At 40.3% G+C, this 26,000-nt stretch overlaps 1 protein-coding gene and 1 non-coding gene across 2 annotated transcripts; one reads left to right on the forward strand and one right to left on the reverse strand.

The window, feature by feature from the left end:
• Nucleotides 1-16,597: 16,597 nt before the first annotated feature.
• LOC137720274 (small nucleolar RNA R71) lies at nt 16,598-16,708 on the reverse strand. Its single transcript, XR_011066484.1, has one exon. It is a non-coding gene; the product is annotated as a small nucleolar RNA R71 (small nucleolar RNA).
• A 2,059-nt stretch (nt 16,709-18,767) lies between these two features.
• Nucleotides 18,768-24,074, forward strand: LOC137725770 (uncharacterized; the record flags this gene model as incomplete). The annotated part of the gene is made up of 5 exons (XM_068464554.1): nt 18,768-18,855; nt 19,579-19,773; nt 19,975-20,337; nt 20,584-20,962; nt 24,050-24,074. Coding segments are annotated over 5 exons (1,050 nt in total), but the record flags the coding sequence as incomplete, so codon positions are not given.
• Nucleotides 24,075-26,000: the final 1,926 nt, after the last annotated feature.

Here is a 26,000-nt window from a genome sequence, read left to right on the forward strand (position 1 = left end):
GGTTGTAGGTGTTGGAGTATGGATCATGTTTGGGTTGGTTTTGGCCTTGGAAACCAATGGCATTGGCAGATTCCCATCCTCCATTCTCTATCAACTGAGGGCATGTCTCGGATGGATGCCCTTGCATTGAACACACGCCACACACTTGGTTTTCTTGTGGTTTTGACCCCTTGACAACCTGAGACACAAGAGAAGTAAGATTAGCCAATTGTGATTGAATATCAGAAATTGCACTTACCTCATTCACACTTTGTTGCCGTGGCCCCTTTCTTTGTCCAACACCTTCATATTGTTGAGCGTTGTGTGCTCGATTGGCAATTAGAGCTTTGGCATCCAACAGAGTCTTGTCCACTAATGCACCACCCGCCGAAGCATCTAGCATTTGATGTTCCATGGGAAGGAGTCCCTCGTAGAAATATTGAATGAGCAGCTCCTCCTTCATTTGGTGCTGTGGACATGAAGCAACAAGTGATTTAAAACATTCATAATAAGATGGAAACGACTCACCTTGCTTTTGTTGGATGCCACTAATTCGTTTCCTCAAGAGAATGATCTTGGTAGTGGGAAAGAATTTCTCTAAGAATGCACGTTTCATACTTTCCCAAGAATTTACAGTTCCAGGGGACAATTCAAACAACCAATCTTTGGCCTTGTCCATAAGTGAGAATGGAAAGGCCTTCATCTTCAAAATACTCCCATCCACGTTGATGGGTGTCATACTTGAGCAAACTACTTCAAATTCCTTAAGATGTTTGTTAGGATCTTCCATGGACAACCCATGGAATTTAGGAATATGATGTAATAAACTAGACTTAAGTTCAAATTCTTCCGTCTTACCTTCAGCTGCCGTAGGGTATTGTATGCATAAAGGAACGGCATTGCCCATACCTGAGGCAGAGAGCTTTTTGATGGTTCGATTGTCCACGGCCATGGTTTGTACTTCTTCCACAACCTGTGCCGTGGCTTCTCCTTCCTCACCTCCTTCGTTAAGCTCGGATGTGGAGCTAGAAGACGGTGAATTAGGGTTTGGTTGATGCTTTTGCTTCCTTAAGGTCCGCTCAAAATCGTCGTCAAAGTCAAGGATGTGCTTACTAACAGTTTTTGAACACCTAGTCATGCACTAGTACCTAAAAACAATGAAATAAACAAATCAGTAACTAAGATAGAAAACAAATGAAAAATAAATAAAAAGAAATAACGAGGGATTAGCAAAGTTGCTAATCCCCGGCAACGGCGCCAAAATTTAATGCGAAAATAGTTAAGCACACAAATTAACCCTCTTGTTGTCAAATTGTAGTAAGGATGCAAGTAGGGATCATTCTAGACCGGGGATTAGGAGGGCTTGCTAAAACCTCTAAACTGACTCAAAAACATAAAAACAAAGTTAAAAACGTTCACAAAGACTCAAAGGACTCAAAACAGGTTCAAAAGACTCAAAACTGCCTAAAAACACTAAATAGGCAGTTTCTGACCTTAAACACAATTTTGGACGAATTTAAGGTTATGGTTTGATTCAAAACACTTTAAAACACAAACTAAACAGATTCTAAACCCTATAGAACAAGAAAGTAAAGGGGGGTTTTGATTTGACGAAAATTGAAATAACAAAACAAGTTATACAACTAGGCAGATTGTAAAACGAATTTTGGAAACAAGATGATGGATGGATTAGTTAGAGGTCCATTCTCCACACATGACACATTTATATATGAATCGATTTTCCAATTGCTTTTCATTAACTATGATGCTCAACACCCCAAGTTAGTCGTGGATTGCACTTTTCTAACTTTCAAGTTTTCCTTAAGTTATTGAATTGGATGGGAATTGATAGGAGCATATTTAGGCGACTTACTTAGCTTGTTTTCGTGCATTTATATTGTTAATTCATAGTTGTTTTTGGCGTTTAAGCCATTTTCGTGTGTTTTTAGGTTCATGTGGCTAAGGAAGCAAAAAGATGCATTTTGGAGCATTTTGGAGCAAAATTGGACTTGGAAGGGATAACTTATACTTGGAGCAAAAGGAATGGACGAAATTGAAGAGTTGATGTCACAAGGATTCCTACTTGAAGTAGCCACACACCTTCCACATTTCAGCCACATGCACTTGTTCCTCCATCATTGCACCAACAACAACATTGCACATGCACTCCCTTTAATTAATTAACCCACATGCACCCTTTATTCTTTCATCATTCCAGCCACTCCACATCCCTCACCAAGAAATCATTCAACACATGCATCCATAATCATTTCTCCACACCAAAACCGTGCACATGCATTCCCCTTGTGCAATTCCATCATTCCACACCTCCATGGCAGCCACCAACCAACCTAGCTGTCATGTTTCCCTTTTAATCATTCAAACATTCACCCACATGCATTTCTAACCCACATGCACCCTAGATTCTAATCAGCCATTCACATTTAATCATTCATTCCCATCAGATTTCTAGCATATTCACATGCATTCCATCCTTTAAAACATTGCACATGCACTCATAATCATTCACACCTTGCACCCACATGCACTCCCTTTAATTAATTAACCCACATGCACCCTTTATTCACTTCATCATTGCAGCCACCCACATCCATTTAATTCACATGCTTTCACATGCATTTTCAGCCATGCACATTCATCTTGCATTTGCAGAAAATCCACTTCCTTTGCACATGCATTCATCATCATCACTCTAGCTTTAATCACATGCATAAATCAGCCACATGCATCTCCCATCACCATTTCAGATTTCCACCCACCTCCTAGCTGTCATGTTCCCTCTTATTTACCTATAAATAAGCATGCATTTCAGCCACAATTCATTTCACAACAGAAATTGGTCCCTTGGGGCCGTGCCCTTCACAAGTCCATCCATTCCATTCATAAACACTCATCCATTGCAGAAATGTAGACCATAAAACTCCCTTGTGCCGTGCTCTCCCTTACAATCCAAACACCATCCTTCCATTTCCACCACTCCCCAAACCATTCACACCATCAAACTATCCCTAGACCTTGTGCTACAACGAAGAGGAAGAGAAGAGTGCCTAAACGTTCATACAATTCAAGTTTGAGTTGTTGGAATGTTTAGGTGTTTCTTTGATTTCAATGTTTAGATTCAATACTCTTTGTTTTGTACGAATGAGGAATGGAAGAGAAGAGTGCCTAAACGTTCATACAATTCAAGTTTGAGTTGTTGGAATGTTTAGGTGTTTCTTTGATTCTCTTTGTTTTGTACCATGAGGAACTAAACCCCCCTTTGGTTAGGGGATGATTCGAATATATGTTTATGCTTGCATTTTGATTTGAATACTTCTAATTGCGTTTCATAAGTTGTGGATTCAATTCGTTTAACTGTTTGATTGATAACTTATTTATGTATGTTCATTGAGAGTGCACACTTAATTTTCATGCATGAATATGACGCTAGAATATAAGTGAGTTTCACCTAATCGTTATGAACTTATATTCACAAGTAGTGGAGGTTGCTTATAAACAATCGCGTTAAATGAATTCTTGGCATAAGTTTCATGCAATCCATAGTAACGAATGCCTCGTCAACACTTATAATTTTCATAGAGCGTAATGATTCTTGCTTGTATCTCTTCTATGCATTCATGTTGAGGACTTGTGGGGAATGTTTTGAATTGTTGTATGCGCTAACCCATCCAATTCAATAACGTTAGGAAGATTTGAAGGTTAATTAGGGCATCACGGTTAACCCGGGGTGTTGAGTTTCATGATTTATTGAAATGCAATTGTGCAAGTATAACATGTATGGAGATGAACCCCTTAGCTAGCCTTCATTCCATTCATTCTATCACATTCACATTTACATTTTGCTTTAATTTACAATCTGTACATTTTAGCTTAATTTCGTATAAAACTCAATCCCCCTTTACTTTAATGTCAAATTAGTTAGAAAGTATCTTAGTTTGTGTTTTTAAGAGTTTTGATTAAATTTATTTCCCAATTTCGTCCAAATTTGTGTTTGTACTCAAATCTGCCCAGAAAGTGGTTTTTAGGCAGATTTGAGTGTGTTTGTGTTGTTTTGAGTCTTTTGGTTTGTTTTAGTGTTTTAAAGTTTAGTTTTACATTCTTTGAGTCTAGTTTAGTGTTTTATATTACGTTTTTACGTTTTTGAGTCAAATCCAAGTGATTAACAATCCCTCCTAATCCCCGGTCCAGAACGATCCCTACTTATACATATACTACAATTTGACGAAAAGAGGGTTTAATTTGTGTGCGTATAAATCCCGCATCAAATTTTGGCGCCGTTGCCGGGGATTAGCAAATTTGCTAATCTCTTGGATTGTTTGTTTCTGTTATGTATTTTAGTTTTAGTTTTAGTTTTTTTATTTTTGTTTTGTTTGTTGAATTCAAATACTAGAGAAGAACAACATGGCACTTGATAATGCTTCTCTTTTGTCACAGCTCATGGAAAGGTCTCAAATGCAAAGTGTTGATATATTTGATCTTCAATCAAGGAATAACGTGTTTTCCAATACTTACAGTTCAGATTGGAGTGATCATTCAAACTCTATGTGGTGGGAACCTCAACATGTTCAAGAAGAAGGATATTGGCAGCCATATGAGGAGTTCTATTCAAGACCTATACACCCACCACAACCTCATATTCAATATGCCCAACCAAATTTAAGTTCGTCAATAGATTATAATCAAAAGCTTAACGAATTAATTTGTTTGGTGCAGGGCTCACAAAATCAAGACAATGAGGCTCGACAAGAAGACAAAAGGTTGGACCACTTGGAAAAGCAAATTGGGCAGATAGCGGAGTTCGTAGGACAATTTTGCGATCAAGGCAAACTCCCTAGTTCAACCATTGTAAATCCGAAGGGAGGATTTGAAGCACCTTTGTCAGAAGCACTTATTGCTCCTACGCCATCTAATTCAAGTAAGGTTGTTCCAATTAGTTCTAACCCCATTCCAACAAATATCCCTATTCCTTGCAGGTTCATGAATTCCAAGGAAGAAGAAAGTGAAAAAGACATCTTGGAAGCCCTTCCAAAGGTGCAAAGTAGGGAATGTCATGAATTCATCAAAGAGGACGTTCTTGAAACCAAAAAATCCAAAGAAGTTAAATTTGATGACATTGGACAAGTCATAACCATCACTTGCAATCTGGCCAAGTCCAATATCCCTGAAACTTTCAAAGGAGTGGTGTTTGTCATTGAGTTCTTATCGGACAAAACAAGAAAGTTTTTTTTTCCAAATTCCATTACATTTTATACTAACTTGCTGTTTTTTATGAATCAGGCACCTACACTAGAATTCAAACCAATGCCGGTTCACTTCAAGTATCACCTTCCATTCAAGGACCAATTCCATGCCGTTTGATTTTATTTATGTAAAAAAAAAAAAAAAAAAAAAAAAAAGAGAAAAGATACTAAACATGGAGAAAGATGGAGCCTTCACAGAGGATGTTTACGTGAAGCCCCACTACGAGGCGTCGAAGCAGAAGGCATAGAAGCGGAAGGCATAGAAGCGGAAGGCATTGAAGCGGAAGGCATCGAAGCGAAAGGCATCGGAGCGGGAGGCATCGGAGCTAGAGCATTCCAGGCCTCAATACTTGGGCAAACGCTGGATGATCCAGGAAAAAGGTGCCTCTGGAGGAAAGACGAAAACCTTTGACGGTCACTTTGAATCCGACCTTCAGACTCTTGCAGCTCATCAAGCTTCCTCTTCATGCCCGTCGAATAGTTGTTTGTAAGCACGTGCAAACTTCTATTCTCGTACTTAAGCTGCTGGATCTCCTGCTTGAGACTTTCCACCTCTGCCATCAATGATTCCACCTGACGGGAGCGGGCAAGCAGGCGTTGGCCCATGTTGGACACAGAACTCGCACACTGAACACTAAGTGCGAGGGACTCTTGAACGGCCAACTCATCGAACCGTCCTGACAACAGCCTACTATCTTTTGGAGTGAGGAGGTTCCTAGCTACTATTGTAGCTGTTGTGGCGTCCTGCATCACAGAGTCTTCACCTGTAAGAAGACCGTTAGAAGATAAGAAAGAAGGGCGCCATACGTTACCTTGACGCGGCGCGCCCGTATCACTGCTAAGGCTCAATTCCAAGCTAAGGTTCGATGAGTTTGCCATTTTTCAAAAGTGTTCAAAGAGATGGGGTGGATGGAGTTAATTCTCAAAGGGCCGGAGTCGATTTTCAAGAATGGGAATTCTTCAGAGTGTGTTTGTTGTGGTGATCGATAGCTCTATAAGAAGCCAAGGCGATGCGTCCACCAATTCAAAAAGCCGGAATTTCCGGCGTAATTTAGGCAACGCGTTCTCGGCTTTTCAGAAGACGCGTTCAACTTTGTCAAAAGATTTCTTCTTTTCAGACAACACGTGGAGGCCATCATTGCAACTACACATCTTTAGCCGACAAGCGCAAAGTTCGGCGACGCTTTCTCTGCTTTTCAGAAAACGCGTGCAGCTTTGTCAAAAGGAGCCGCATCCGCACTACTACGTGTCGTTCAGAAAGCAAAGGGGCGTCGTTCAGAAATCGAAGGGGCGCCTACTCAGAAATTGAAGAGGCGTCGTTCTGATATCGAAGAGACATTTGTCGACAAGGGTAAACGAACAGTACCACCACTTGATATTATCTCTATATATGTCGACCTTCGTCTTTTATGGCAAGGCAAACCTGAAGAAAATGCCCAACTCTCCCTCACCTCTGAGGGCGCACTCCCAGCAAAGCCTTTCGAAATATTCAATTCTTTCTTCTTCCCCAAAGATGATACCAGATGCCTGGAGTACATATGACCCAGGAGGAAACGGCGGATTGAAGTGTGCTGATTCATTCACCGCTTCTTCAAAAGCAAAGGTATCTCATATCATCAAGGTCAAAAGCAAAAGTATCTCATATCATGCTCTTTCCCTGTCTTTTTCTTTGTCCTTGTTCTTACTCGCATGGCAAAGTAAAAGAAGCAATCAGCCGGCACTTGGAGTCAGTCTTCCGATCTGGAGCCAACTGCCTGGAATCTATTCCTGATTGCTTACCTAGCGTTGCTCTCGAGTAGTCATCTTCAACGGAGCAAGTAAGGCAAGTGAAAATGATACATTGAAGCATGTGGAGACAAGCAACAACTGCATATGCTGAGCTATCCTCTAACCCTCTTCAATACGAATTGGAAAGATTGAACAAAGAAACAGATAAAAGGAGGAAGCTCAGACCTAGCTCAGACCTTCGGGGGAGACCCAAAAGAATCCTGCTGCCCAGTTCAAGAGTAGCACAAAGGAAAATCAATGATGGGCGGAAACCAGTTCAAGAGTAAGCCTGTGGAATCATAAAGATCAAAGCCTCAATGCAATCACCAAGGAGAAGAGGGAATTTACACTCCATAACCAGATTTGCGTCCCTAAACTCTTCTCTTTGTTAATTACATTCTGCCATGTTTAGTATGTTTAAGTGCTTTTTGTGTGTTTACTTATGTTTTGTGTGAATCTATGCTTAAAACATTGAGGACAATGTTTGATTTAAGTGTGGGGGGGTAACTAATGTTGTTAATGCAAATTCGTGGGATTTTATCACCCATGACTTCAAATGTTGTTCCTTGCTGTTTTAAGGTGTTTTTAAGTTGTTTTAGAGTGTTTTAGTATGTTTTGTTTTTATAACTCCAAAAATCACATAAAAATTTGAAAAACATGTTTTAAAAAGCCTAAAAAGAGTGTTTTGAGTCGTTTTTGTGTGTTTGTGTCTTAGGGTACCTTCCAACACAATGATAAGGATTTGGTTTGTAATTGCATGACGGTTAAAAAGAATTATAAACATAGAGAAAAGTTTGATTTACTCTTGGTATATGCTTGGTTATGGTTATAATGTATGACTTCACATGCAATCATAAAAGAAAAATTCGTTTTTGTAACATGCTTCAAGGAAGGAACTCAAACAAACGCTACATCCCTGTGAGACTCGAGCCATTACTTTCTTTGGAGAGTTATTTTCTGTGATTCTTTGTTTTCTAAACTTGTTGCATGATCTCATTATTCCTTGCTTGGTTGCTACTTAGAATGCAATTGTATCATGATAGAACTAAATGCTAGAACTTATATCCGTTTCATTCAAAGCATGACGTTGAATTGCATAACATATATCAAGATGAAGTTGTGTAGTTGCCACCATAGCCAAATAGCCTTACTTCCCATATTTCGTATTTGTTGTAAGTTTTAACCCCGTTGAGCCTCGTTTAGCCTTTATTCTTTGTTAACCCACATCACCCCTTACCTAGCCTAGAGTAGGACTTTCCTATACCCTTGTTCTTAAAGTATAGTGAGCATGACTTAAATGAATTCCTTTTGAGTTACATTATGCAAGAAAATGAGTGTGGGCGAGTAAAAGTTTGTTCTTACGTTTATATGTATGTTTTGAGATTCAAAAGAAAAAGAAGAAGAAAAGAAAAAAAAAAAGGAGTGAAAATAAGTAAGAATGAACTCACGAGCGTTGATGGTTGAAGAAAGGGTCCAAAAAGTTGAATATGGCCCTAAGTTTTGTGTGACTTTCCCTTGGGTGTTCAAAGTTGACTTCTACGTTCTTAAGGGAATTCTAAGTGCCTAATTCAATACTTTGCTCACTATTGCTTGTTTATCCTTCACCTTTCATTGTTAGCCAATACCCTAGCCCCGTTACAACCCTTTGACTTCTATCTTGAGTGTTATGTGTTTCAAAATGTGGAGTTTCGAATTGATATGAGCTTATGGTGTCACTGGTTCTCGCATCTAAGTAGTAGCATTCCATTCATGAGATCATATCTAAACATGCTTATTAACTCCAGAAATTGCTTCCTTTGAAATACATATATGTGAGTGTTCGTTTTTATGTTTACATCAACCTTCTCACATATAACTAGTTTAGGGTGTGTAGTCAGAAAATCTGAGTGAAAATTGAGTGCATATCTTGTAAGGAATTGAGCAAATTCTCTAAGGCATGTTACTACATTCAAAATATAGTTTTAAATGCTTAATTGTGAATTAGTATGTGGTGACTATGATTAAGTATGTACTTAAGTGTAAAGATAACCAAAATCTGTGGGAATAATGATTTTTAACATGTCATGTGCATTGGAAATCCCTAAGACGATTGTTGGAAGGTGTAGGTTGTGTTTTGTTCGTTTTGTTTTGTTTTTGGTTTCTTTTGTTTTGTTTTGCTCGAGGACTAGCAAAAGCTAAGTGTGGGGGAATTTGATAGGAGCATATTTAGGCGACTTACTTAGCTTGTTTTCGTGCATTTATATTGTTAATTCATAGTTGTTTTTGGCGTTTAAGCCATTTTCGTGTGTTTTTAGGTTCATGTGGCTAAGGAAGCAAAAAGATGCATTTTGGAGCATTTTGGAGCAAAATTGGACTTGGAAGGGATAACTTATACTTGGAGCAAAAGGAATGGACGAAATTGAAGAGTTGATGTCACAAGGATTCCTACTTGAAGTAGCCACACACCTTCCACATTTCAGCCACATGCACTTGTTCCTCCATCATTGCACCAACAACAACATTGCACATGCACTCCCTTTAATTAATTAACCCACATGCACCCTTTATTCTTTCATCATTCCAGCCACTCCACATCCCTCACCAAGAAATCATTCAACACATGCATCCATAATCATTTCTCCACACCAAAACCGTGCACATGCATTCCCCTTGTGCAATTCCATCATTCCACACCTCCATGGCAGCCACCAACCAACCTAGCTGTCATGTTTCCCCTATAATCATTCAAACATTCACCCACATGCATTTCTAACCCACATGCACCCTAGATTCTAATCAGCCATTCACATTTAATCATTCATTCCCATCAGATTTCTAGCATATTCACATGCATTCCATCCTTTAAAACATTGCACATGCACTCATAATCATTCACACCTTGCACCCACATGCACTCCCTTTAATTAATTAACCCACATGCACCCTTTATTCACTTCATCATTGCAGCCACCCACATCCATTTAATTCACATGCTTTCACATGCATTTTCAGCCATGCACATTCATCTTGCATTTGCAGAAAATCCACTTCCTTTGCACATGCATTCATCATCATCACTCTAGCTTTAATCACATGCATAAATCAGCCACATGCATCTCCCATCACCATTTCAGATTTCCACCCACCTCCTAGCTGTCATGTTCCCTCTTATTTACCTATAAATAAGCATGCATTTCAGCCACAATTCATTTCACAACAGAAATTGGTCCCTTGGGGCCGTGCCCTTCACAAGTCCATCCATTCCATTCATAAACACTCATCCATTGCAGAAATGTAGACCATAAAACTCCCTTGTGCCGTGCTCTCCCTTACAATCCAAACACCATCCTTCCATTTCCACCACTCCCCAAACCATTCACACCATCAAACTATCCCTAGACCTTGTGCTACAACGAAGAGGAAGAGAAGAGTGCCTAAACGTTCATACAATTCTAGTTTGAGTTGTTGGAATGTTTAGGTGTTTCTTTGATTTCAATGTTTAAATTCAATACTCTTTGTTTTGTACGAATGAGGAATGGAAGAGAAGAGTGCCTAAACGTTCATACAATTCAAGTTTGAGTTGTTGGAATGTTTAGGTGTTTCTTTGATTCTCTTTGTTTTGTACCATGAGGAACTAAACCCCCCTTTGGTTAGGGAATGATTCGAATATATGTTTATGCTTGCATTTTGATTTGAATACTTCTAATTGCGTTTCATAAGTTGTGGATTCAATTCGTTTAACTGTTTGATTGATAACTTATTTATGTATGTTCATTGAGAGTGCACACTTAATTTTCATGCATGAATATGACGCTAGAATATAAGTGAGTTTCACCTAATCGTTATGAACTTATATTCACAAGTAGTGGAGGTTGCTTATAAACAATCGCGTTAAATGAATTCTTGGCATAAGTTTCATGCAATCCATAGTAACGAATGCCTCGTCAACACTTATAATTTTCATAGAGCGTAATGATTCTTGCTTGTATCTCTTCTATGCATTCATGTTGAGGACTTGTGGGGAATGTTTTGAATTGTTGTATGCGCTAACCCATCCAATTCAATAACGTTAGGAAGATTTGAAGGTTAATTAGTGCATCACGGTTAACCCGGGGTGTTGAGTTTCATGATTTATTGAAATGCAATTGGAAATCGTTTTATTGTGCAAGTATAACATGTATGGAGATGAACCCCTTAGCTAGCCTTCATTCCATTCATTCTATCACATTCACATTTACATTTTGCTTTAATTTACAATCTGTACATTTTAGCTTAATTTCGTATAAAACTCAATCCCCCTTTACTTTAATGTCAAATTAGTTAGAAAGTATCTTAGTTTGTGTTTTTAAGAGTTTTGATTAAATTTATTTCCCAATTTCGTCCAAATTTGTGTTTGTACTCAAATCTGCCCAGAAAGTGGTTTTTAGGCAGATTTGAGTGTGTTTGTGTTGTTTTGAGTCTTTTGGTTTGTTTTAGTGTTTTAAAGTTTAGTTTTACATTCTTTGAGTCTAGTTTAGTGTTTTATATTACGTTTTTACGTTTTTGAGTCAAATCCAAGTGATTAACAATCCCTCCTAATCCCCGGTCCAGAACGATCCCTACTTATACATATACTACAATTTGACGAAAAGAGGGTTTAATTTGTGTGCGTATAAATCCCGCATCAGGAATGCGCATACAACAACTCAAAACATTCTCTAAAAGTCCCTTACGTGAAAAGCACAATAAAGGTACAATCAAAGATCATTAAGTTTAATGAAAACTATAAGTATTGACGAGGCAATTGTTACTATGAAAAGCATGAAACTCTTGCCAAGAATTCAATTAACGCGGTTGTGACTAGCAACCTGCACTACTCATGTTTATAAACTTGTGACGATTAGGTGAAACTCGTTTATAAACTAGCATCAAGTTTATGCATGAAGACTAAGTATCCATCCCTAATCAACATACAAAAACAAGTTTTTAATAAACAGATAATTGAATTGCAATCACAACTTAACAAATCACAATTGGAAAAAATCAATTCATATTTCAAACATGTTCATGGCTTCAAACTTTCCCCTAACTAATTAGGGGTTTAGCCACTCATGATTACAGCAACCTTAGAAAGTAATAGCAAAGTAAACATTGAAAACAAGAACGAAGTACACCTAAACACTCCAATCTGCAAGCATGAAACGTTTAGGCTTCCTTCCTCTCCTAGTTGCTGCGGCACAAGGGGTTATGGTGAGTTTTGGGGATTATGGATGATGTAGAATGATGTGTTTAGGATAGGGATGGATGTAGGGGACGGCAAGGGTTGTTTTTGGGCAGAAAGTATGAAGAATGGTGAAGTATGGATGTGTTAGAGGGATGGCAAGAATTTCTGGCATGAATGGTGAATGAATGAATGTTTTGTGGCTGCAACAAGGAGGTTTATTAATAGGATTTCAGGAAATAAAACCCTAGGTTATTTAGGTAATCAGAAATTAAGTCAAAGACTCTAGAAATAGGAAAGAATCCTCCCCCTTGCACGGCAAGGAAGAGGAAGGGTCAAAGGAAGTGCACGGCAAGGCTTGCATGAAATAAGTAAGTGTTTAATTCCCTAAATCAATTCTAAGAATCAGGAATTAAGTTAAATCCCTTTAGAATAGGTAATTGAAATCAGGAATTAGGGGAAAAAGGCTAAGTCTTGCGGCACAAGGGAGGAAAAGAAGGGGAAAGTGCCAAACTTGCAGATTTTGGGAGAGAAGAGGAAGGTAAGGTGCGGCACATGTCTAGGGCTTCTAGAACATGTGATTTAGGCAACCAAATTATTTGGAAACTTGCATAATTGGAAACCTTTCAAGAATAGAAACTCCCCATAATGGAAACTAGTTTCCAATTCTTGATTCCTCCTTCTTCCTTCGATTCTAGGCTCACTTGGTCTTCAATTTCGTCCAATGCTTTGGCTCCAAGCATAAGCTATCCATCCTTAGCCCAAAAGTGCTCCAAAAGGCTCCAAAATGCACTTCTTTGCTCCTTTAGCCCTTAGAACCTGAAAACATACGAAAATGGCTTAAAAGACTTAAAGAACTAAGAAATAACAACGTAAATGCACAAGAACAAGCCAACAAAGTCGCCTAAATATGCTCCTATCATGCATACCTGGGCACTTGCTTAATGGCATCAAGTAAAGGAATGTTTACTTGGACCTTCCTAAACGTCTCAAGAATGTCTTTCTCCTGCTCCTCCTTCTTTGTTTGCATGAACCTACTAGGAAAAGGCACATTCAAAGGAAAAACATTAGTAGGAACCGAATTTGACACATTCTTACCCTTTTTGGTCGAATTGGACATTTTTGGATCAATAAAAGCTTGCGGCAAAGGTGTTTCCACCTTTGCCGTGGGTTGTCCTATTTCCTCCTCTTCAATTCTCAGTTTTTCGTCCTCGTTAAGACCTGATGGTGATGGTGTAGGACCTGCCCCGATTTCTTTTCCACTTCTCAAGAGTATGGCATTGGCCGTTTCGAACCCTCCCTTAGGGTTTGGAATGGTTGAGCTTGGGAGCTTGCCTTGGTCTCGGAATTGCCCTACAAACTCTGCAATCTGCCCAATTTGTTTCTCCAATTGATCCACCCTTTTTTCTTGATTTTGCATTGCTTTGGCTTGGTTTTCTTGCCCCTGAGACAAATTCGTTAGTAACTTAAGAAGTGTATCATTGTCTAAAGTGTTACCTGAACTTGTTTGGGAAGATTGTGGAGGTGCTTGTGTGGGTGCGTATGGCTTGTTGTAGAAGCCCGGGGGTTGTTGCCTAAAGCCTCCTTGTTGTGGTGGTTGTTGGGGCTCCCTCCACTTGAAGTTTGGGTGGTCTCTCCAACTGGGATTGTAGGTGTTGGAATACGGATCGTTCCTTGGTTGGTTTTGGCCTTGAAACCCAATAGCATTTGCGCTTTCCTATCCACCATTTTCCATGAGTTGTGGGCACTTCTCAGAAGCATGTCCTTGGATAGAACACACTCCACACATAATTGGTCCTTGCATCCTCATTCCTTCGGCCATCTGAGACACAATGGAAGTAAGATTAGCTAATTGTGAATGAATGTCGGGTGTGGAACTTACCTCATTTACTTGCTGTCGTGGGGATCCTGATAGGAGCATATTCATGCGACTTAAATGGCTTGTTCTCGTACATTTACGTTATGTTTCTTTAGTTATTTTAGTTCTTTATGCTTCTTTTGTGTGTTTTCAGGTTCTAAGGGCTTAGGGAGCAAGAAAATGCATTTTGAGGCTATTTGGAGCATTTTTGGGCATGGATTGGATAGCTTATCCATGGAGCCAAAAGGATGGACGAAATTGAAGGCCATTTATGCAATTTAGGACATACAACAAAGGGCCTAGCCCATTCTCTCTTATTCTCTCCCTTATAGCCATGCAAAGAACCATCCATTCCATAAAAAACAACCCTATTTTAAGCCCATTCTAAAACCTTGCCATGCATCACATGCATTCCCCTCATAACCTAGTTGTCATTCCACTTCATCAACACATGCCTTCCTTTCATAAATCAGCCACATATTCACCCACATGCACTTTAATCATTCAAACATGCACTCCCATTAATTAAACCATTCAAACCAACACAAAAACACCAACATTCCCTCTTTGCCGTGCAAACACATGCATTTCCCTTGCCATTTTCAGCCATCACACTTCATCATTACACCACCATTCATTCTTTAATCCACATCCATTCATCATCATTCACCCTAACTTCAATTCACATGCAAACAACACCCATTTCTGCACCAAAGAAGTCTATGCCGTGACTTTCCTAGCCATTTCCAGCTTTTCCCTTTACATTTCACATGCATTCCATACTTCTCCTAGCTGTTTTCCATCATTATTTCAGCCACCATTCACTCTTTAATCCACATGCATTCACACACACTTCACACAAACAACATCTCATTTTCATACACAAGATACCACAAACACATCCCCTTTGCCGCAAATTCCCTTCCATTTCTACACAATCTCTTCTCGGTTTCATTCCATCCACTCTCCCATTCGCAGAAACCATTCAACCTTAGCCGCTCCACCTTCCTTTACAACACACTTGGAGCACCACACCGAAGGCAACTCTTAAGGGATTTCGACATCAGTTTTGCTTCAAGGGTTCTTTCTCCTTAATTCTATGTTCATTCATGTTGTATATTTTTATATCAAACATTCTGTAAACATGAAGTGTAACTAATTTCTTTCTAGGGATTCGATGTAGCCTTGCAAGATTGCCATGTAGTTATTTCAGAATGCTCAGTTGATCCATCTATTTCTTGTTTCATTCTCTGATTTAATTGTGACTTTGTGTGTTGATTTTAATGTTTGATCACCATTTGATTTAACCACAGGTTGTTTAGCCAAGAGTAAAGCACACATCATGCATACTCTTGGTGGATATGTGAATGAATGAAGGGAATGCTTTGCAAACAACCTGCCGAGTGTTTCCTTTGGTTTTATGAAAGTTTCTTGTGCGTGTCATGTTCTTGATTAGGGACCAAAGTTGCACATCACACTTAGGTTCATGATTAGGAACATTTGATCAAGTCCACACATCATATGGTTGATCATATCTAAGTGAAACAAACCCAAGAAATAGGTAGATGGATGAGTATAATCTGACTTAACAAGCATGGACTTGGCTTAGCAATGGTGAAACTGAATCCCTAGCTTCATCTCCATTTGTGCTATCTCATTTTATTAATTGTTGATTCATTTATTTGTGTCTACTTCATTTTCTTGTGCTTTCAAGTTACAACAACAAATCTGCCTAAATTGATTAGTTTTATTTCTCTTATAGAGTTCTTGTAAAACAAGTAGTTGTATAGGTCCAATTAGTCCCTGTGGATTCGACACCCTTACTTGTGCCATTATACTAAACATATTCTAGCACGAAGAAGGAAAACATCAATCAAAATGGCGCCGTTGCCGGGGACTGATTTCAGTCCCTTATAATTGCTTGTTTTGATATTAAACCTTGTTCTTTTCATTTCAAGTAGATTTCTGATTTTTATTCAAACTTGTTTTATCTTGTTTCAGGTAGTATATGTCAAATAGACTTGCTGAATTAGGCCAAAGAATTGAACGGTTAAAGGGCAACACTTTGGAAAGCTTTGTGCCAACAAGTTCCTCCATTGTCCGTGAAGAAGAGGAAGGAAAACCGTCTAGTCCAACAAGTGAAGGATCTGAGCACTTTAATTGGGAAAGAGAAGAAGAGATGGCGGGCAACCAAGATGATCTTCGAGCTTTGGAGGATTTTGCTCAACCAATCATACCAAATTCACCTTCATGCATCTTGCTGCCCACAGAAGCTAGAAACTATGATCTTAAATCTTCACATTTCCATATGTTTCCTTCTTTTTATGGCTTACCTAATGAAGATCCTTTAGCTCATATTAAAGAATTTTACAATGTTGTGAGTGGTTTACCTTTACAAGGAGTAAGTGAAGCAAATTTGAGGATGAGAGTGTTCCCTTACACCTTGAAAGATAGGGCCAAGGGTTGGTTAATGACTCTAGTACCTGGTTCACTCACCACATGGGATGCCGTGGCTAAGAAGTTTTTGGAAAAGTTCTTTTCCACTCAAAAGACAGCCACATTAAGGGGACAAATCTTCAACTTCAAACAAGATGATGGAGAACCTTTCAATGAGTGTTGGGAGTGCTTTAAAGGCCTTTTGTTGCAATGTCCACACCATGGGTTACCTCTTCACTTACAAATGCAAATTTTCTATGATGGACTAACCCAAACATGTCAATCAACTGTTGATAATGCAGCAGGTGGAGCTTTGAAGAAAAAGAATGCTCAAGAGTCATATAACATTTATGAGATGTTGGGATCTAATGCTCAACACAAAGATGTAAGGGGTAAGAGAGTTGGAGTATATGAAACAAGCTCTAATCATGATCTTTCTTTGCAGGTAGCTAACCTAGAAAAGAAGCTTGAATCCGTGCTCAACATGGTGCCAAAAGCAAGTGAACTGTGTGCCATTTGCAACATACCAAGCCACCTTACTCATCAATGTCCATCTAGGGAGGCTTACCCCGAGTATGTCCAAGAGCAAGTGAACCTCATGAATTCTTACAATCAAAGGCCAAGGAATGATGTGTATTCCAATACATATAACCCAAGTTGGAGAGATCACCCCAATCTTTCGTGGAAGAACAACACTCAATTCCAAAACTTCCACCCAAAACCTACTCTTGAGGATACGGTTAAATTGTTAGCCTAAAATACCTTGCAATTCCAACAAACCACCAATAGCACTCTCCAACAACATTCGGCGGCTCTAACCAAAATGGAGACACAATTGGGGCAGATTGCAGATGCCTTGAGCCAAAGAGAGGTTGGAAAGTTTCCAAGCCAACCCGTGATACTCCAAAGGAACCAAAAGCAAGCCAAAGCAATCACTACACTTAAAAGTGGTAAAGTTATCAATAATAGAGTTGGCAATGAAGTTACTAATGAATCTGATCATGTGAATGCAGGGGTTACTCAAGGAGAAAATGAGAAACCAAATGAGGAACCAAGCCATGCTACTCCCTCGTTTGAAGCACCAAATCTTCACAAGGCTGAGAAACCTTACACTCCACCAATACCATTCCCTGGAAGACTTGCCAAGAGCAAGCAGGATAAGTCATTTAAGGAGATTTTTGATATTCTAAGTAAGGTGAATGTTAACTTACCTTTGCTTGATGTCATTAGGAACATGCCAGCTTATGGGAAGTTCTTCAAAGAGTTAAACAACTACAAAAGGAAATATGGACCACATGAGAAAGTAGTGGTGTCCGAGAATGTAAGTGCCGTGTTGCAAAGAAAACTTCCACCAAAGCTCAAGGATCCAGGAAGTTTTTCTATCAACATCACCATAGAGGACAAGAAGGTAGAGAAGGCGATGCTTGACTTAGGTGCTAGCATCAACTTAATGCCTTATTCTGTGTACCTTCAACTAGGTTTGGGGGAATTGAAAGCCACCACCATCTCATTACAACTTGCGGACAGATCCGTGAAATATCCAAGAGGTATAGTAGAGGATATTCTAGTTCAAATTGATAAACTAATCTTGCCTGCGGATTTTGTAGTGTTGGACATGGAAGAAGCTCCTATACATGACCGAGAGTTGCCTATTTTGCTTGGGAGACCGTTTATGGCCACGGCCAAGACCATCATTGATGTGCAAAATGGACTCCTCACTATGACAGTGCTAGGAGAGACCGTTCAATTCAAAGTGTTTGAGTCTCTTTCACATCCTTCTTCATCTCTTGATTGTTATGCCATTGATGTGCTTGATTCGCTTGTTTTCTCTAAGTTCTTGCAGGCACAATCTAATGAACCATTACAAACTGTTTTGAGTCAATCTCAAGATGAGTTTGATGAAGAAGATGTACTCATGGAAGAGGTAGCTGCCTTGGAAGCATTGGCACCGTATCCTTTGAATATTTTACCTCTTTTAGAGCCTTTAGAACCATCGAGGTCACATTTAACCCCTTCCACTGTTAAGGCACCAAAACTTGAACTTAAACCACTTCCACCACATCTAAAGTATGCATATCTAGCTGAATTTGAAACTCTTCCAGTTATCATAACTTCTGACCTCACCCCAAATGAAGAAGATAAACTAATTAGGGTGTTAAAAGAGTTCAAATCAGTTATTGGTTGGTCTATTGCAGATATCAAGGGAATAAGCCCTACCATGTGCATGCATAGGATTCTTTTGGAAGAGAGAGCAAAGTCAACCCGTGAACCACAAAGGAGGCTCAATCCACACATGAAGGAAGTTGTGAGGAATGAAGTGTTGAAGTTGTTAGATGTGGGGATCATATATCCCATTTCTGATAGCAAATGGGTGAGTGCTATTCAGGTGGTACCTAAGAAGGTGGGAATCACGGTGATGAAGAATGAAAACAAAGAGCTTGTGCCCACAAAGCCCACGGCTAGTTGGCGTGTTTGCACCGATTACAGGAAGTTGAATTCTAGCACTAGAAAAGATTACTTTCCTATGCCTTTCATAGATCAAATGCTTGAGAGATTGGCAGGTTACTCACACTATTGTTTTCTTGATGGTTACTCAGGTTACAATCAAATTGCAATTGCTCCGGAGGATCAAGAGAAAACTACCTTTACTTGCCCGTTTGGCACATTTGCATATAGGAGAATGCCTTTTGGACTTTGCAATGCTCCAGCAACATTCCAAAGATGCATGTTGGCAATCTTTTCTGACATGGTAGAAAGATTCATTGAGGTATTTATGGATGACTTTTCAGTGTTTGGTTCCTCTTTTGATGAATGTCTTAACCATCTCTCTTTAGTACTTCAAAGATGTCAGGAAACAAATTTGGTTCTCAATTGGGAAAAGTGCCAATTTATGGTGAAACAAGGAATTGTGTTGGGGCATGTAATCTCTAGCCAAGGAATGGAGGTGGACAAAGCCAAAATTGACATCATCACCAATATGGCAGCTCCCACAACCGTTAAGGGAGTAAGAAGTTTTTTGGGACATGCGGGTTTTTATCGTCGTTTCATTAAGAACTTTTCAATGATCACTCGTCCATTATGCAATCTGTTAGCTAAAGATGTTGTATTTCATTTTGATAAAGCTTGTATGGATGCATTCAATACTTTGAAACATGAATTAACCTCGGCCCCTATTATTATGGCACCAGATTGGTCTTTACCTTTTGAATTAATGTGTGATGCCTCTGACTATGCTATTGGTGCAGTTTTAGGGCAAAGGGTGAACAAGCTCCCACACGTGATCTACTATGCAAGCCAGACTCTAAATGATGCTCAACTTAACTATTCCACAACTGAAAAGGAGTTGCTTGCTATTATTTTTGCCTTAGAGAAGTTTCGGTCATATCTTGTTGGATCTAAAGTTATTGTGTTTTCTGATCATGCAGCCCTTAGGTACTTGATGACAAAAAAGGATGCTAAGCCACGCTTAATTAGATGGATACTCTTACTACAAGAGTTTGACTTGGAAATTCGAGATAAGAAGGGAAGTGATAATGTTGTGGCTGACCATTTGTCACGGCTCAATGAAAACCATGGAGTTGGACAACCTTTGCCTCTAAATGAATCATTTCCAGATGAACAACTCCTTGTTATTCAAGAAAAAGAACCGTGGTATGCTGATTTTGTTAATTATCTTGTTTGTGGTATAATTAGAAATGATCTTTCTTTTCAGGAAAGAAAGAAGTTCCTTGCCATGGTAAAGCACTACGTTTGGGACGAACCATATTTGTTTAAATATTGCCCTGACCAAATCATTAGGAGGTGTGTCCCAGAGAGTGAGCAACAAAGCATTCTAACGTTCAGCCATACATTGGCATGTGGAGGACATTTTGGTGCCAAAAAGACATCTCTAAAGGTTTTACAATCTGGTTTCTTTTGGCCTACTTTATTCAAAGATGCTTTTGATTTTTGTTCTAAGTGTGATAGGTGCCAGAAAATGGGGAACATTAGCCGAAGAAATGAGATGCCATTGAACAACATTTTGGTGGTGGAGCTCTTTGATGTTTGGGGAATCGATTTCATGGGACCATTTCCATCCTCTTTTGGTTACTTATACATATTAGTGGCAGTAGATTATGTATCCAAATGGGTTGAAGCCATTGCTACAATAACTAATGATCATAAGGTTGTTTTGAATTTTCTTAAAGATGTGATTTTTTGTAGGTTTGGAACCCCAAGAGCTATTATTAGTGATGGTGGCAGCCATTTCTGCAACAAACCCTTTGAATCCTTGATGAAGAAGTACAACATCAACCACAAAGTGGCAACCCCGTACCATCCTCAAACCTCAGGACAAGTGGAGATTAGCAATAGGGAGATCAAGAACATTTTGATGAAGACCGTAAGCCCTACAAGGAAGGATTGGTCACTGAGGTTGAATGATGCACTATGGGCATATAGAACAGCATATAAGACCCCCATTGGCATGAGTCCTTATCGCCTTGTGTTTGGGAAAGCTTGTCATTTGCCAATGGAGCTTGAACACCGTGCATATTGGGCCATCAAGAAGTTCAACTTTGATTACAAGGATGCTGGAATAGCAAGGAAGCTCCAACTTAATGAGTTGGAAGAACTCAGAAATGAAGCATATGAGAATGCCAAAATCTACAAGGAACGGACTAAGCTCTATCATGACAAGGCCATCCTACGGAAGGAGTTTCACCAAGGTATGAAATTACTGTTGTATGACTCACGTTTGAGACTTTTTCTAGGTAAATTGAAGTCTAGGTGGGTGGGACCATTTAAGGTGCTGCAAACATTTCCCCACGGAGCTGTGGAGATAGAGAACATGAAGAATGGCACCTCTTTTAAAGTCAATGGGCAGCGATTGAAACCATATTTGGAGAAAGTGGAGGAAGAGCAAGTTTATCAAGTTGTAGATTTTCTTGAGTTTACAACACCGTGGACAAGCCACCATGTCTTGCCTAGACATTAAATAAAGCACTTACTAGGAGGCAACCTAGTGTGGTTTGTGTTCTTTCCTCATTTTGTGTTTATGTTGTCACCATTCCATATTCTTTGCCTACTTGCCTTGTGTTAGTTGTGGTTAAGTGTGTTTTTGCTTACTAATACGAATGTATATGAGGGCTATGTTTGTAGACAAACTATTGGGTTGCTATGAAAAAGGGTTTTATGACACGGGACATGTCATAACTTTCGAAGGGGTGTTTATTTGTAAGTTCATGTCGGAGCACAAAGGTAAGCCGCCTCCCCGAATTTCAATTTTCTTTTATACTAATATGTTGTTAATGATTCAGGCATCCACTCTAGAATTTAAACCATTACCGGATCATTTCAAGTATCACCCTCCATTCAAAGATCAATTCCATGCCGTTTGATTTGATTAAAAAAAAAAAAAAAAAAAAAGAGATACTAAACATGGAGACAGATGGAGCTTCACAAAGGTTGTTTACGTGAAGCCCCACTACGAGGCATAGAAGCGGGAGGCATCGGAGCGGAGGCCATCGGAGCGGAAGGCATCGGAGCTAGAGCATTCCAGGCCTCAATACTTGGCCAAGCGCTGGATGACCCAGGAAAAAGGTGCCTCTGGAGATAAGCCGCAAGCCTTTGACGGTCACTGTGAATTCGACCCTCAGATTCTTGCAGCTCATCAAGCTTCCTCTTCATGCCTGACGAATAGTTATTTGCAAGCACATGCAAACTTCTATTCTCGTACTTAAGCTGCTGGATCTCTTGCTTAAGACTTTCCACCTCTGCCATCAATGATTCCACCTTGATAGGAGCATATTCATGCGACTTAAATGGCTTGTTCTCGTGCATTTACGTTATGTTTCTTTAGTTATTTTAGTCCTTTAAGCTATTTTCGTGTGTTTGTAGGTCCAAAGGGCTAAAGGAGCAAAAAGATGCATTTTGGAGACTTTTGGAGCACTTTTGGGCTAAGGATGGATAGCTTATGCTTGGCGCCAAAATGTTGGACGAAATTGAAGACCAAAGTGTTGGAACTTTGTTCCCTTTAGTTTTAGGACATTTAAACCTTCCAATTCCCTTATGCCGTGCATCTCCACCTTTCTCCCAAAACCATACACATGCATTCATTATTCATTCCCTCACATGCTCCCATTACTTATCATTCATCACTTATCATTCACCACTTATCACTTATCATATCATTCATGTAACATCCCGTCCCAAATTTCATTTTAACGTACATGGGAAATTACGATTTTACCCCTAATCTATTCGTTTACGTGTATATTTGTGTTGTGTGGGTGGTGGGACCACACACAATCATACATTTTCTTTTCTTCCCGGGATTCCCTCCCTCATTCCCTCACTCTGTCCCTTCTCTCTTCTCTCAGTCTCTCTCTCTCTCTCTTCCTCCCCGAGTTCACCTTCTTCTTCTTCTTCCTCTACACACGGACACACATACAAACCTAATCAAATCTTCACCAAACAAGAAACCAAGACCACCATCGTGTTCGTGGAGCTGAGAGGAGTTCAGAGGTGCCATTTTCAGGTAAGGATATCGTTGTTTTCACGTCGTTTCAACGAGGTCCGATTTGAACACTGTTCATGCAAACCTAAACTAGCTTGTTTTTGGAATTTCTAAGCTTGTAGATGTGTTTGTGAGGTCCCAAGGAGCCTCGGAGTGGTTCGTTGGGTGAATTTGGACGTTGGGAAGGCTAGGTTCGAAGTTGGCCGAACTTGGATCGTTGTTGCAGGTGAGATTCTTTAATTTTTAGGCCTTAAAACTAGTCTAACGTTGTTCTACTAGTTCTAAGCTTCATTTTGGTATAAAGAACGTGAAATTTGGTTGAAAAACGAGTGAGAAAACAAAGTTGGAAAATTTCCCAGTTTTCCGGCCACCGGCGCCGGCGACGGCGCCGGCGAAGGCTCGCCGGAGAAGACAGGGGAATATTCCGTTAAGTCTAACGGAATATTCCTAACGGCAGTGGACGGAATCTGGTTAGATTTGACGGAATATTCCGTCAGTTAACGGAATATTCCTGACGGCGTCAGTTGACGCCGTCAGTGTGCAGTGCACGTGGGCCGCGCGTGGGGGCGCGTAGGGCCGTACCTGTGACGGCGCGTGGGGGCGCGTGCGTGGTCCAAAATTTTTTCTAAAAATATGTGTGTGATCCTGAGGTTGTGTAGATCACATTGGTATATTCAATTGTCCAATTTGAGCAATGTATGAGAAGTTATTACGAGAAGTTGCTTAGGTGCTTTTAAATTAACGTTTTCGTAACTTTGTCGCGTATAGGTGATTCGTTTTCCGAAGACGAGCGTACACACTCGAGGCAAGGGGGCTACGACCCTTCTAATTATTAGTGAGTGGGCTTTTGTTTTCCGTATATACCTATATACCTCTAAATTCCCAGAAATAGAATAGAAAAGGTTATATGTTTTATGCCATGCATCATTTGAATATTGTTTATGCATCATCACGTGCATTGGTAATTGGCATACATATATATATATGTGTAATTGGTGCTGTGGACGCACAGGTAAGTGCCAGGTAAGCGGTATTCATGTGGTTATACATTTCTGTTTATTATGCGATGGTAGTTTGAGAGGTTTAGAGAGCTCATAATCTGCACCCCCGGTGTTAGTGCTCCCGCCCAGGGCCAGGGCACAGCCTTCACGTGTATGTTCACCAGCACCGCATGCTCGCCTTGGATCCAAGATAGGTGCAAGCCTGTCGTACAGACCACATTAGGTGGTTCCGACTTGTAGGTGACCCGCGATTATCGCACAGCTTCACGTGATCGTAGCACTAGAGCATACATATATATTACACCCAGCTTGTCGTACAGACCACGTTAGGTGGTTCCGACTCGTGTGCAGATTCAGTGATTGAGTTGAGCGTGGAGCTCTAGGTGCAGCGGTACATGTCACGTTAGGTGACTCCCGGCTGCCAGATTATATATTGTGATGTGAATTACGCTTGAGCATTCATATTTGATTATGAGATTCTGAATGGCATATTATGGAGCATGAATGGCATATTGTGGAGCATGATTGGCATACCTATACATACGTATATATGTTCATTTTCTGTGAAGTATACAGGTTTTACGGCGAGGGGTTAGAATGTGTTTTGCTAAAGAGTTTTCAAAGAACTTTGTTTTTGCCCACTCACGCTTTTGTTTTTGCGCCCCTCCAGGTTCTAGTGGTCTAGCAAGTGCGGTGGTTTATCCCAGAGGGCGTCCCGGCATTTCTGACAGACATTCACCATTGTAGGGTCACCTTCGGGTGTAAATATGTCGTATCTTTTCTTTTGGACTGTTGTAGACTTGCTCTGAATTGTGTCTCACATACACTAGTACTTTGTATGATGTTAGGTTTTTAATTATTAGTACTTTTATATTACCTTCTTATTAGCTTCCGCACGCGCACATGGCTACGTCACCTTCGTGTGACGGCCAGCATGCCCTGATCTCGGTCGGGGTGTGTCAGCTTGGTATCAGAGCCTAGGTTTGGCAGTCCTGTGTCTTTGTGAGTATTCTAATAGTTGGTGTCTTCTGTCAGAATCATGCCGCCTCGTCGGGAACCACGTCGCTCAGATGAGTCTAGTTTCCCTGATCTTACTCAGTTGGGGGAAGTGATTGCTACAGCCCTTCAAACAGTGATGCGCCCTCCCCAGAGGACTCCTCTGGAGACTATGTATAACCTGAAGTTGGATAAGTTTAAAGGTAACGAGGGTCACGAAGGCGCAGAACGTTGGTTGGAACACCTAGAGAAGACTTTCCGGGTGTTACATAACCAAGGGAACCTTCCGATGGAAAGGTGGGTTGAGACAACCTCTTGGTTCCTGGAGATGGAGTCTGCAGCTTGGTGGGAGCAAGAACTTCGTAGGTTGACTCCAGCTCAGAGGACCGATTGGAATGTTTTCAAGGATGTATTTCAAAGGAGATTTGTACCCCCTGAGTATATCGACCGTAAGAAACAGGAATTCACTGAGTTGAAACAGCGAAAGATGACGGCTAACGAGTATTATCGTAAGTTCACTGATTTGTCTCGTTACTATCCTGATGTCGCTGGTAATCCGGCGGAGATGCTTCGTCGTTTTCGCTTGGGCACTAGAAAGAGATGGCGTTCTATGGCCACTACTACTCACTGTGAGTCCTACCAGGAGTTCTATGAGATACTATTGAGGGTAGAGGACTCAGAGAATATGTCGAGTGACAGTGATGAAAAGAAAGATGACAAAGGGAAAAGTCAAGTGTCGCTTGGGCCTCGCCAGACTCAGAACTTTAAAAAGGGTGGTGCCAGCTCGAGTTCGTCTAGTGGTGGTTTCAGTGCCTCTGGACAAGGACGTGGAGGTAGGTTTTATGGAGGTGCCCGAGGCCAGAGACAAGGTGATGGTGGCCGAAACCGACCCCCATTTTGCCGTAGGTGTAATAACCGACACTTCGGCGAGTGCAGGCAGATTAGCGGTGCTTGTTTCACGTGTGGACGGTTGGGACATAGAGCGGTGGATTGTCCCCAGGGTCAGCAGCAGAAGCCGCAGCAGACC

This window comes from Pyrus communis, chromosome 1 (genome assembly GCF_963583255.1).
Source record: "Pyrus communis chromosome 1, drPyrComm1.1, whole genome shotgun sequence".
Lineage (NCBI taxonomy): Eukaryota > Viridiplantae > Streptophyta > Magnoliopsida > Rosales > Rosaceae > Pyrus > Pyrus communis.